Genomic DNA, 11971 nt, shown 5'->3' with positions numbered 1-11971 from the left:
TACTTTTCTTTTTTTGGTTTTTCCAGACAGGATTTCTCTGTAGTTTTGGTGCCTGTCCTGAAACTCACGTTGTAGACCAGGCTGGCCTCGAACTCACTGAGATCTGCCTGTCTCTGCCTCCTGAGTGCTGGGATTAAGGCGTGCACCACCGCCCAGCTCTTTTTTTTTTTCCACATTGTTGCTGCCTTTTAAGCCATGGTCATCCAAATCAGCAACTACAACTCCATCGCTACCAGCCTCAGCCTGAGGGAATTTCCCTCAGGCACCGATTCTTTCAAAGCTGTGAAGGGAACTTAACTAAATCACTGTCCCTCTAAAGAACTCAAGATTGAAAGGCTAAGGTGGAATTCTGCTCCTCAGAGAGGTTGAATAGCAAGTAGCTCACCTCCTCTCCTTGCTTGCATCCCCCCAAAAGCCCTCATGCTTCTCCTTGCCCCTCCTTATAAACCCCCTTTTATCTGGCTCCTCCCTACCACTTCCTGTCGGCTAGTTGCTGACTCAGCCACCTGACCGCGGTGAATTTTATTCAATCAAACACATCTTTGCATCATTAAACAAATGTTCCAGAGCATAAACAAAAATACCTCACCTTAAAATAATATCCTACAACACTTCCCCGCTTCCTCTGACCCTCCATCGCCCCCTCTGCCCCCTCTCCTCCTCTTTCCTCTTCTCCAAGAGATCGGAACCTCAGTTTCCACTCCATTTATAAACAGCCAGGGGCTGCAGAAGTGGTTCATCCACTGTTAAGAGCCCACACTGCTCCTGCTGCAGAGGACCTGAGCTGCAGTCTCAACACCTACATGGTGACTCCCAGTCGCCTGTCATTCCAGCTCTAGGATCTGAAGCCCCCTTCTGGCCTCTGAGGACACTGCACTCACACGCACGCACACTCAGTGGGGCCCTTGCCACGCAAGCCTTTCCACCTGAATGCAATCCCTGGGACTCCCGTGCAAATGGAAGGAGGGAGTGGAGTCCACAGAGCTGCCGTTTGACCTCTGCACATGCACCAGAATACACACACACACACACACACACACACACACACACACGCACGCACACACACACCCCAAAACTGTAGGGAGCCGCTATTCAAAGATGGCGCTGGCTTCCTGGTAGCCTAGCTGTAAACAACTCCATATTTGGCTATGATGCACGAGTATGGTAATTGGCCTTATGTCCTCAGCCTATCCCGTGGCTCCCCGTGTTCGAATTCTGGCGGGACCCAATCACAGTACGGCACGTTTGCCTGATTCCCTATATAAGCAGCTGCAGTTTAGTCCTCGGGGCCCCTCACCTCCCGCTCTCCCTTAACCAAGAGGTGCTTCAATAAAGTGTGTTCTGAGAAGAATCCTCGCATGGTGGTCGTTCTTCCTCGCTGACCGAGGAGCGCGCCGCACAAAACAATACATTTTAAAGATTTGATTTGTGTCGTGTGTATCTGGTGTGTGTGTGAGAGAGAGACAGTCAGAGTCCTCTGATCTGGAGCTGGAGGTACAGTGGTGCTGGGAACTGAACCCAGATCCTCTTCAAGAGCAGTATGCATTCTTAGCCACTGAACCATCTCTCAGCTCCAATTAAAACACACACACACACACACACACACACACACACACACGCACGCACGCACGCACGCACGCACGCATGCACACAGAGGAAAGGGGCTTTAAATCTGGGTGAAGTGGCACAAACATGTCATCTCAGCACTTGGACTGGTGAAGACAAGAAGATCAGGAGTTCAGAGTCATTGCAAGCAAATTTGGAGCTAGCCTGGGCTACATGAGATCCTGTCTCACTGATCCCCACTCCACCCCCAAAAAAAGAATTTTAAAAACTTTTTAATATTCTGGGCAGTGGTGGCACACATCTTTAATCTCAGCATTTGGGAGGCGGAGGCAGGCAGATCTCTGAGTTCATGGCCAGCCTGGTCTACAAAGCAAGTTTCAGAACAGCCAGGGCTACACAAAGAAATGCTGTCTCAGGAAAAAAAAAAAATTATCATCCGCAGATGTGGCAGCACAGAGCTCGTTTGCTGTGCTACACAGCTATCCCCACCATTCATCTCCAGAACTCCCCCTCTGTTCACACTAAAGCTGTCTCCCTTCAACACTAAATCCATTCTGCTTCCTACCTTGGGAGGTAGAGGCAAGAGGATCAGGAATTTAAAGTCATCCATTGGTGAGTGTGAGATGAGCCTGGGCTTCATGCCGACCTGTCTCAAAACAAAACAAATGAATAATAAATATTGTTTAGGCGCCATTCAGAGGACCCTACCAGCTCTTCCTGGGCTGTGGGAGACAAGGGTCAACCACACTGCCTGGCCATCACGCCCGTGAGCTCACAAGCACTCTTGTGACCTCATCCTCCCTTGCCCCTAAATTCACAAGCCACTCTTAGCTGGGAGCCAGATAGACGCCCCAGGAACACTGAGACCGAGGCCCTAATCCTTCGGCAGCTATGGGAGTTCATCCCGAGGTAACGCAGAAGCCTTGTTTGAGGGTCCAGATCTTGCTTAAGAGGGTCAGGGCCTTATTTAGAAAAGCTCCACCCTGATCCCCCCCAACCCATCCCCACCCCCACCTGCATCCTGGAACCCAGGGTGCACACATGTGTATGAGTATGTGTTTGGACACGTGGGTGAAAACAACCCTGAACATCCTCCATTGTAGCAGGTAAGTCTGAGGAGCTAGGTGGTCCACAACCTCAGGCTGGACCAAAGAGAAGCCCAGCCATGCTGCCCGTATGGCACGAAGCACCTTCTCCCCCACGCAGAGTAGACTAATCCACACTGAAACAGACCGTGAGTGGTGCACACCCGTTATCCCAGCGCTCAGAGGGTGCAGCAGGACATCAGAAGTTCAAGGTCATCCTTGGCTGTTTAGTGAGTTAGAGGCCAGTCTGGGCTAGATGAGACCCTGTCTCAAAATAAAGGAAGGAAGGAAGGAAGGAAGGAAGAAGGGAGGGAGGGAGGAGGGAGGGAGGGAGGGAGGGAGGGAAGGAAGGGTGCTGAGCAGCTGGCTCAGGATGAAGTGTTGGCACTCAGGCAAGCATAATGTCACTAGAACCTGTGCAGTGATGTGTGTGTGAGTGTGTGTGCAGTGATGTGCGTGTGAATGTGTGTAGGCCAGAAGTTGATTGCAGTGTCTTCCTCCACTGCATAAGCATAAGAAACTGTGTAATAGAACCTGTGTAAATGCTGGGCAGGCCTGACATCCACCTGTGACCCCAACAGCCCAGAGGTGGAGACAGAGATGGGGACAAGCTGCTGGCTAGACCAGATGAACTGGTGAGCTCTGGGCTTGAAAGACTCGCCTCCACATATAAGGTAGACAGTGGTGGAGGAGGACACTGGACCTGAGCTTCTGGCCTACATAAATTCACACACACATCACTGCACACACATCATTCACACACACATATCACTGCACAAACACATCACTGCACACACTCTCACACACATCACTGCACACATATCACTGCACAAACACATCACTGCACACACTCTCACACACATCACTGCACACATATCACTGCACACACACACATATCACTGCACACACACATACTGCACACACTCTCACACACATCATTGCACACACACATATCACTGCACAAACACACACACACTCTCACACACATCACTTCATACACTCTCACGCACATCATTGCACACACATCATTGCACACACACATATCACTGCACACACACTCACATACACATATTGCAAACACGTCACTGCACACACACATGTCACTGCACACACATCATTGCACACACACACTCACATACACATATCACTGCACACACACATATATCACTTTAAACACACTCACATACATATTCTCACTCACACACACATACAACCATTGTACATGCACTCACATGCATTCACTCTCACGATCACACACACATTATACACACATCACATACTCTCACACACACCACTGCACATATACTCACATGCTTTCGCTCTCATGCCTTGATACACTCATCACACACATACTCTCACACACACCACTGCACACACCTGTGCATGCTCTCTCACACTCACACACACACAAAGGTGGAAGACAGACTGCAGCAGTGAAGAGCTCTTGCAGAGGACGAGAGCTCAGGCCCCAGCACCCACATGGAGGCCCACAACTGTCTGTAATTCCAGTGCCAGTGAAACCAGTGGTTTTTTTCTGGCCCTCTTGGGCACCTTCATTCATATGCATGCACACACGAACACACACACACACACACACACACACACAAATAAAAATAAGTTAATCATTAAGAAAGAAAGAAATCAGTCGGGCATGGTGGTGCACGCCTTTAATCCCAATAATCGGGAGACAGAGGCAGGCAGATCTCTGAGTTTGGTGTCAGCCTGGTCTATACAGAGAGTTCCAGGACAGCCAGGGCTACACAGAGAAACCCTGTCTCAAACAAACAAACAAACAAAGCCATCAAATCAGCCCCTCCAAAGAACTGTCCACATCGAGGCAGCGAAGGAAAGCGAGAGGGGCCTCTCTGCAAGCTCCTTCAGGGCTGAGTGTGGCCAAGCAGCGGATGTTCTTGCAGGTTCTGGACACAGGAGAGCAGCTGATGGTCCCTGTGGATGTCTTGGAAGAGGAAAACAAAGGGGCCCTGTGGAAGTTTCTGCTCTCAGGAGCCATGGCTGGGGCAGTGTCTCGCACGGGGACAGCCCCTCTGGACCGAGCCAGGGTATACATGCAGGTTTGTCCTCGGAGCTGGAGCCCTTTGGGGCACAGTATGGGCGCAGAGGGGCGGAAGAGATGGAGCCGATGGAGCTCGGGATGGCCAGGGACTGGACATAGAAGTCTTGTAAAGGTTGGTGCTGAGGACAGGAAGGAGAGTCATGCTGGGGCTGGGTTTGGAGAACTCCAGGCACAGAGAACAACAGGAGACCAAGGTAAAAGGTTTGGAGGTCTGCGGGCTGTGGGTGGTCTTTGAGGTGTTTGCAGGGATGGAAGGAACTGAGGATGGACCCCAAGGCGTCACACACGCAGAGGAGCACCCACTGCTGAGCAACATCCCCAGCCCTCCTTTCTCTCTTTTTGAGAACAGATTTATTTTATGTGTGTGAGAGTTTACCCCCGTTTGTTCCCATGCAGTGCCACTGGGAGCCACAAGGAGGCGGTGGACCTCCTAGAACTGGAGTTACAGACGGTTGTGAGCCTCCACATGGGTGCTGGGAATCGAACCAGGTTCCTTGGCAAAAGCAGCAAGTGCTCTTGACCCCTGAGCCGTCTCTCCGGCTGCCAGCCAAATGCTCTAACCACTGGGCCAACTCTTGTCATTTTTTATTTTCATGCATCTCAGTAAGCACCCAGGTTGGCTCTGAACTCACTCTGTATCCCAGAAAGGACTTAAACTACAATGTTCCTGACTCAGGCTCCCAAATAGTTGAGATCGCAGACCAGCCTCGCCAGACCTGGCCACAGTGGGTTTTTAGATAAATGTGTTTAGACAGGTGGATCTACCCAGTGGCACAGGTCTATGATGCCAGCTGTTCTGGAGACTAAAGCGGGAGGATCTCCACTTCAAGGCCAGCTCAGACAATTTTAGTGAAAAGACCGTGTGTCAAAATATAAAATAAAAAGAGGGTAAGATACACGGTACAGGGGTGAGAATCCCCCAGTGAGGGGCTAGGGGCGTGGCCAGGGTGGAGCCCCGCCTAGAATCCCCAGTAAGGGGCTGGGGGCGTGGTTGGGGTGGAGCCCCGCCTAGAACCCCCCAGTGAGGGGCTGAGGGCGTGGTCAGAGGTGAAGCCCCACCTAGAATGCCCAGTGAGGGGCTGGGGGCGTGGTCAGGATGGAGTCCCTCCTAGAATTCCCCAGTGAGGGGCTAGGGGCGTGGTCAGGGTGGAGCCCCGCCTAGACCCTCCCCACCCCCAGTGGAGGGGCAGGGGATACCTGGTGGGGTCTCAGGGCTGCTCACCCCTCCCCTCCCCAGGTGTACTCTTCCAAGAGTAACTTCAGGCACCTGCTGAGTGGCCTGCAGAGCCTGGTTCAGGAGGGCGGTGTCCGTTCGCTCTGGCGGGGCAATGGCATCAACGTGCTCAAGATCGCCCCGGAATATGCCATCAAGTTCTCTGTGTTTGAGCAGGTGAGCCTCCAGAGTGCATGGCAGCCCTCCCCTCCCGGCGCACAGTGGCAGGCGGCTTCTCTCATACCCCCTCCCTTTGCAGTGTAAGAATTTCTTCTGCGGTATGCAGGGCTCCCCGCCCTTCCAGGAGCGGGTGCTCTCGGGCTCCCTGGCTGTGGCCATCTCCCAAACTCTCATCAACCCCATGGAGGTAAGACCGGAGGACCCGTGTGGCCAGGGCTGGTTCTGGGGCACCACCTCTTCTCCCTCCTCTCTTCCCCTCTTCATCTTCCTGGTTCCTTCCTCACTGTCCTCCACCCTCCTGCCGCCCCCCACCCCCTCTCTCGTTTTGTTTTGGGTTTCTGGAACTCACTCTGTAGACCAGGCTGGCCTCGAACTCACAGAGATCCGCCTGCCTCTGCCTCCTGAGTGCTGGGATTAAAGGTGTGCACCACCGCCGCCTGGCTTGATTTTGTTTGACGGAGATTTTCAAACTGTAGCACAGGACAGCCTACAACACCAGCCGGCGCCCTGCCTGGGTCCCCCAAGTGCTGGAATCACAGACAGTAAACCCAGCTTTCTCCTTCACTTCTTTCTTTCTCTGATGCTGGCGATGGAACCTGGGGCCTCCCAAGCTCTCACCACTGAGCCAGCTCGGCCCCTTCTCTTCCTTCCTGTGTGCCACATGCTGCGCTGTCACTCCGGATGTCCCCTCCCTTGTCTCTGACAACCTCAGAGAGCTGCCATGTACCTTCTAACATGTTTACTTACAAACATAGATTTCAAATTCTGACACACACACACACACACACACACACACACACACTCAGAGAGAGAGAGAGAGGAATGCGATATGATTTTTTGTTTTGTTTTTAAAGATTTGTTTGTTTATTTATTTATTGCGCATTGGGGTTTTGCTTGCATGTATGTCAAGGTGTCAGATCCCCCGGAACAGGAGTTACAGACAGCTGTGAGCTGCCCTGTGTATGCTGGGAATTGAACCCCGGGTCCTTTGCCCCCTTGTTTGTTTGTTTGTTTGTTTGTTTTTTGTTTTGTTTTTTTAAGATTTATTTATTATGTACACAGAAGAGGGCACCAGATCTCATTACAGATGGTTGTGAGCCACCATGTGGTTGCTGGGAATTGAACTCAGGACCTCTGGAAGAACAGCCAGTGCTTTTAACCTCTGAGCCATCTCTCCAGCCCCCTTGTTTTGTTTTTTAAAGTGTAGCCTAGGCTGACCTTGGTCATGCCATGTAGCCAAAATGACCCCAAATTTCTGATCCTCCTTCCTCCACCTCCTGAGTGCTGGGGTGACAGGTGTGCCCACAGCAACCAGCAGATCTACTTTTTACAGAAACTGGGGATTTTTCGGAAGTCAGGTCAGCCTCAGCTCTCCCTACAGTTTGCCAGGATCGCTCTGCTGTGTGACATCAGGCCACACGCTCCTTCAGGACCCTCCCAAGGCTGCCTTTACTACCAACGCAGGACACAGCTTAGTGTGGCTTTGTGTCCCTTCTCCCAAACTGTGACAGATATGTGATGATGTACGTGTCCCGCTGATTCTCAAGGTTCGCAGCACCCAAACCACCCACCTCTACAGTCCCCAGTAGACTTTTAGGACTGGCGTGGTGGCCACGTCCTTAATCTCATCTCAGCACTCCAGAGGCAGAGGCAGGCAGATCTCTGTGAGTTGAGGGCCAGCTTGGTCTAGAGTTCTAGGACAGCCAGACCTACAGAGTAAGACCCTGTGCAAAAAAATTTGGGGAGACATTTTTTGTGTTTCAGGTTGTCTATGTATGTGTGTGTGGATGTATATGTGCATGCCTGGTGTGTATGTTCGTGTGTGTGTGTGTGTGTGTGTGTGTGTGTGTGTGTGTGTGTTGGTGTGTATGTGATGCCTCTTTTCTTGGGGTCCAGGAACACCAATGAGGACTGAGTTCAGGGTTTTTGCACATAGGAGGCAAGCACTCAACCACTGAGCTACATCCCACTACCCACCTGTTTTTTCAAGATTTTGTTTGTGTGTGTGTGTGTGTGTGTGTGTGTGTGTGTGTGTGTGTGTGTGTGTGCATGCAGGGCCTGCAGAGGTCAGAAGAGCTCCTCCCATCCCCAGGAACTGGACTTACCACGTGGGTCCCAGGATCAAGCTTAGCAGCAAATGCCTTACTGCATTGTGGTGTCTTGTTGCCCTCTTCTTCTGTTTTTGAAATGAAGTCTAATGTAGCCCAGGCTGGCCTTGAACTCTCCATCCTCCTCAGCTTTGCAGCAAACTAGAGGCTAGCCAGGGCTACTTCAGACCCAGTCTCAAACAAATACACAAAGTGGAAATTTGGTTGGGTCTTGGGCATTGATTATGGTTGGATGACATCTTGGTGTGGCATGATTGGTTCCTGCTGGCTTGAGTGTTTGTTTTGTTTTTAAGACAAGGTTCCAGGTTGGGTACGGTGGTGGTGCACACCTTTAATTCCAGAACTCTGGAGGCAGAGACAGGAGAATCTGTGTGAGTTCAAGGCCAGCCTGGTCTACATAGTGTTCCAGCAACTACATAGTGAGACCCTGTCTCAAAAAGGAGTTGGGGGGCAGGGTTTCACTGTAGCCCTGGATGGACTGGAACTCGCTGTGTAGCAGGATGACTTTAAACTTCCTGTCCCGTCTCTACTTTCGAGAGCTGAGATCACAGGTGTGTGCCACCACACCCAGTTTTGGGGGTGCTAGGATGAAACTCAAGGCTTTGTACTAGGCACAGCCTCTACCAAATGAGCCACAGCCTCAGCCTGTTGTCTTGTGAAAGGGTCTTGCTGTGTAGCCCAGGCTGGCCTGAAGTTTGCAGTCCTCTTGTTTCAGCCCCCCCCCCCACGCCCCCCAGTGCTGGGATAAGAGTGTGTTAACCACACCTGGGTTTAAACTTTGCTTGAAAAGGCTCAACAGCTTCCAGTATTATGTTACGTCGAGAACAGCCAGTCTAGCACACTCCTCTAAGGCTCCCTCTTCCCATATAGGTGCCGATCTAATGCTACATATGCATAACTGAACCCTGAGATCCTAGACAGTATCTCCACCTAGCGATGCCAGGCTGGGGAGACAAGCCCGCCTGAGAGTATTTAACCAAATGGACCTTCTCCCCGTCTCCAGGTACTCAAGACTCGGCTGATCCTTCGCTTTACCGGACAGTATAAAGGACTTCTGGACTGTGCCAGGCAGATCTTAGAACGGGAAGGCACCCGAGCCCTGTACCGAGGCTATCTGCCCAATATGCTGGGCATCATACCTTATGCTTGCACTGACCTGGCTGTCTATGAGGTGTGTGTCCCCAGAGGAGAGAGCATTGGCTTCAGGTCAGCCCATAGCTTTCTCCCTGCCTCCTTCTCTCAAATTTTGCTTTTTAGATATATTTAAGCAGGCATTTGGGTGCTGGGAACTGAACTTGGGTCTTCAGCAAGAACAACAAATGCTCTTTACTGCTGAGCCATCTCTCCAGCCCATTGTTTTGTTTTTTGTTTTTGGACACAGGGTTTCTCTGTGTAGCCCTGGCTGTCCTGGATCTCGCTCTGTAGCCCAGGCTGGCCTTGAACTCACAGAGATCTGCCTGCCTCTGCCTCCGGAGTACTGGGATTAAAGGCGTGCGCCACCACCGCCCAGCAAGACTGTTATTTTTTAAACACGGTCTCATTACTTAGCCTCGGCTGACTAGCCTCAAACTTCCTCCTGCCTCTGCCTCCCAGTGGTGGGAAAAGGCGTGCGCCACCATGCCCATCTAGACTCCGAGTTGTTATCAACAGCACTCTTGCCTCCTTTTGCAGCTACTCCGGCGTTTGTGGCAGAAGTCGGGCAGGGACATGACGGACCCCAGTGGCCTGGTCAGCTTGTCATCTGTAACACTGTCCACAACCTGTGGCCAGATGGCCAGTTACCCACTGACTTTGGTGCGCACACGGATGCAGGCACAAGGTCAGCCTGGCCCCTTCCCTGCCTCACACTGGCTTTCTGAATTTTCTCATCTTCCCCCACTAGCTTCCCACCTCTCCATAAACCCATCTGCAATACTTTTTCTCCTTTGTTTTGTTTTTCCCAGACAGGGTTTCTCTGTGTTGTTTTGGTGCCTGTCCTGGATCTCGCTCTGTAGACCAGGCTGGCCTCAAACTCACAGAGATCCACCTGGCTCTGCCTCCCGAGTGCTGGGAATAAAGGCATGTGCCACCAATGCCTGGCTGATCTGCAACACCTTTGCTAAGCACTGAACCCACCAAAATTTATGCTTACTCCCCAATCTAATCCCAGCCCTCAAATTAACAGTCACCCCCTCACTTGGGAGGTGGAGGCAGAAAGATCAGGAATTCTTTGGTGACATATTGAGTTTGAGGCTAGCCTCAGCTGCCTTGTGTCTGGGGCTGTAGCTCAGCCTAGGATGTACTGTGTGCCTATCCATGAAGCCAGGGACTCAGTCCCCAGCACCATGTAAACTGGTGTGGTAGTGCTGCAATTCCAGCAAGAGGCAGAGTCAAGAGGATCAGGTGTTCAAAGCTAGCCTTAGCTATATATGGAATTCTAGGCCAGCCTGCACTACATAAGACCGTCTCAAAATACATATATGGCAATAACCGAATGATCTCTACAAAATCCCAAACGAGATCCAGATCCTCCACACTGACCACAGTGGCATCTCACATCAGACCCAGTGAACTTGTCTTTGTCTATCCCCAGACACTGTGGAAGGCGCCAACCCCACCATGCTGGGAGTCTTCAGGCGGATACTGAGCCAACAGGGCTGGCCTGGGCTGTACAGAGGCATGACGCCCACATTGCTGAAGGTGTTGCCAGCAGGCGGCATCAGCTACCTGGTGTACGAAGCCATGAAGAAAACCCTGGGTGTACAAGTCCTGAGCAGATGACATGCCCCTAACAGGAAGAGAATGGAAGACCCAGGGTCCCTGGGTCTCAGAAAGCCCACCAAGGCTCAGGCTTTAGGGCCATTTTGGTTTGTGAAAACCGTCCAGGACTAGGGTTAGAAGTGCTCGGATTCCCTCCTGCAAGATACAGTCCGGGTTGAGATTCCAGCCGGGTGTTTGCAGGCTGGTCCAACAGAAGGTGTGGACAAAGAATAAAGATAGTTTTGGCTGTCTCTTATCTGGGATTAGCTGGTTCAGGGTGGGGAATCTGAGTTTGGGGGCGTATCTCAGTGGTTAGAGAGCTTGCTCAACATATATGAGGACCCCACCCTGAGGACCTGGGGAGCAAGGGGCTTGAGTTCCTGTAGGGACCTGAGAATGTTGGCTCCAGCTGAGGGTTTTAGTCCGGGGTGGTAAGTGGGATCCCTTCTGGGTCCTGGGTTGGGAACTGGAGGCCTGGACCTCTGTGGGGACCTGAGTCCAGGTTGGAAACAGGCTTGCAGTAAGTCTGAGGAGTAGGAAGAGATGCAGGCGCTAGGTCCTCGGGATGAGAAGGAAGACTCAAGATACCCAATCTCAGGCCATCCAAGTCCCCACAAACACAGATCCCCAAGGCATCGAGCAGGCCACGTGCACGGCCTCCAGAGCCAGGCCGCTGGCACGCTGATCTAGAGGTCAGGGCGTAATTCCCGCAGCAGGGCACCACCGCCCACGTCCGCTGCCATTCACTCCGGCTCCTGCTAATCCGCTCTCGCCGTCTGGTAGCGGGTTCCACCCCCAATGCAAGAGCGCTCCCATCAAAACGGCGCTATGACTTCCGTCGCTGCTATTTGTCCAGGGAGGCATCAATCATCCAACGCTTGCCCCTGTCGCTCAGCCATTGGCTCAGAAATCGAGAGACACGGATTCTGAGAAAAGCCGTCAAGTCCTAATCCAAGCACATCACCCCAAAACGCTTCAGGGACTGGACTAAATGTCTGCCAATCTT

At 52.0% G+C, this 11971-nt stretch overlaps 1 protein-coding gene across 1 annotated transcript; it reads left to right on the top strand.

Moving 5' to 3' along the window:
• Positions 1 to 2410: 2410 nt before the first annotated feature.
• Positions 2411 to 11206, top strand: Slc25a41 (solute carrier family 25 member 41). The gene is made up of 7 exons (XM_028862531.2): positions 2411 to 2475; positions 4568 to 4723; positions 5963 to 6115; positions 6198 to 6305; positions 9230 to 9397; positions 9898 to 10045; positions 10799 to 11206. The coding sequence occupies exons 1-7, from the start codon at positions 2458 to 2460 to the stop codon at positions 10984 to 10986; spliced, it is 939 nt and encodes a 312-aa protein (XP_028718364.1). The 5' UTR covers positions 2411 to 2457; the 3' UTR covers positions 10987 to 11206.
• The last annotated feature ends 765 nt before the right edge of the window (positions 11207 to 11971 follow it).

Source organism: Peromyscus leucopus, chromosome 22 (assembly GCF_004664715.2).
Source record: "Peromyscus leucopus breed LL Stock chromosome 22, UCI_PerLeu_2.1, whole genome shotgun sequence".
NCBI lineage: Eukaryota > Metazoa > Chordata > Mammalia > Rodentia > Cricetidae > Peromyscus > Peromyscus leucopus.
The sequence above is the reverse complement of the archived record's forward strand: the minus strand, read 5'-3'. Positions and strand labels throughout refer to the sequence as shown.

Coding starts and splice junctions, on each gene's coding strand:
- Slc25a41 (XM_028862531.2), top strand. Junction 4,724..5,962: donor GAGCCAGGGTATACATGCAG/GTTTGTCCTCGG, acceptor TCCCCTCCCCAG/GTGTACTCTTCCAAGAGTAA. Junction 9,398..9,897: donor CTGACCTGGCTGTCTATGAG/GTGTGTGTCCCC, acceptor CTCCTTTTGCAG/CTACTCCGGCGTTTGTGGCA.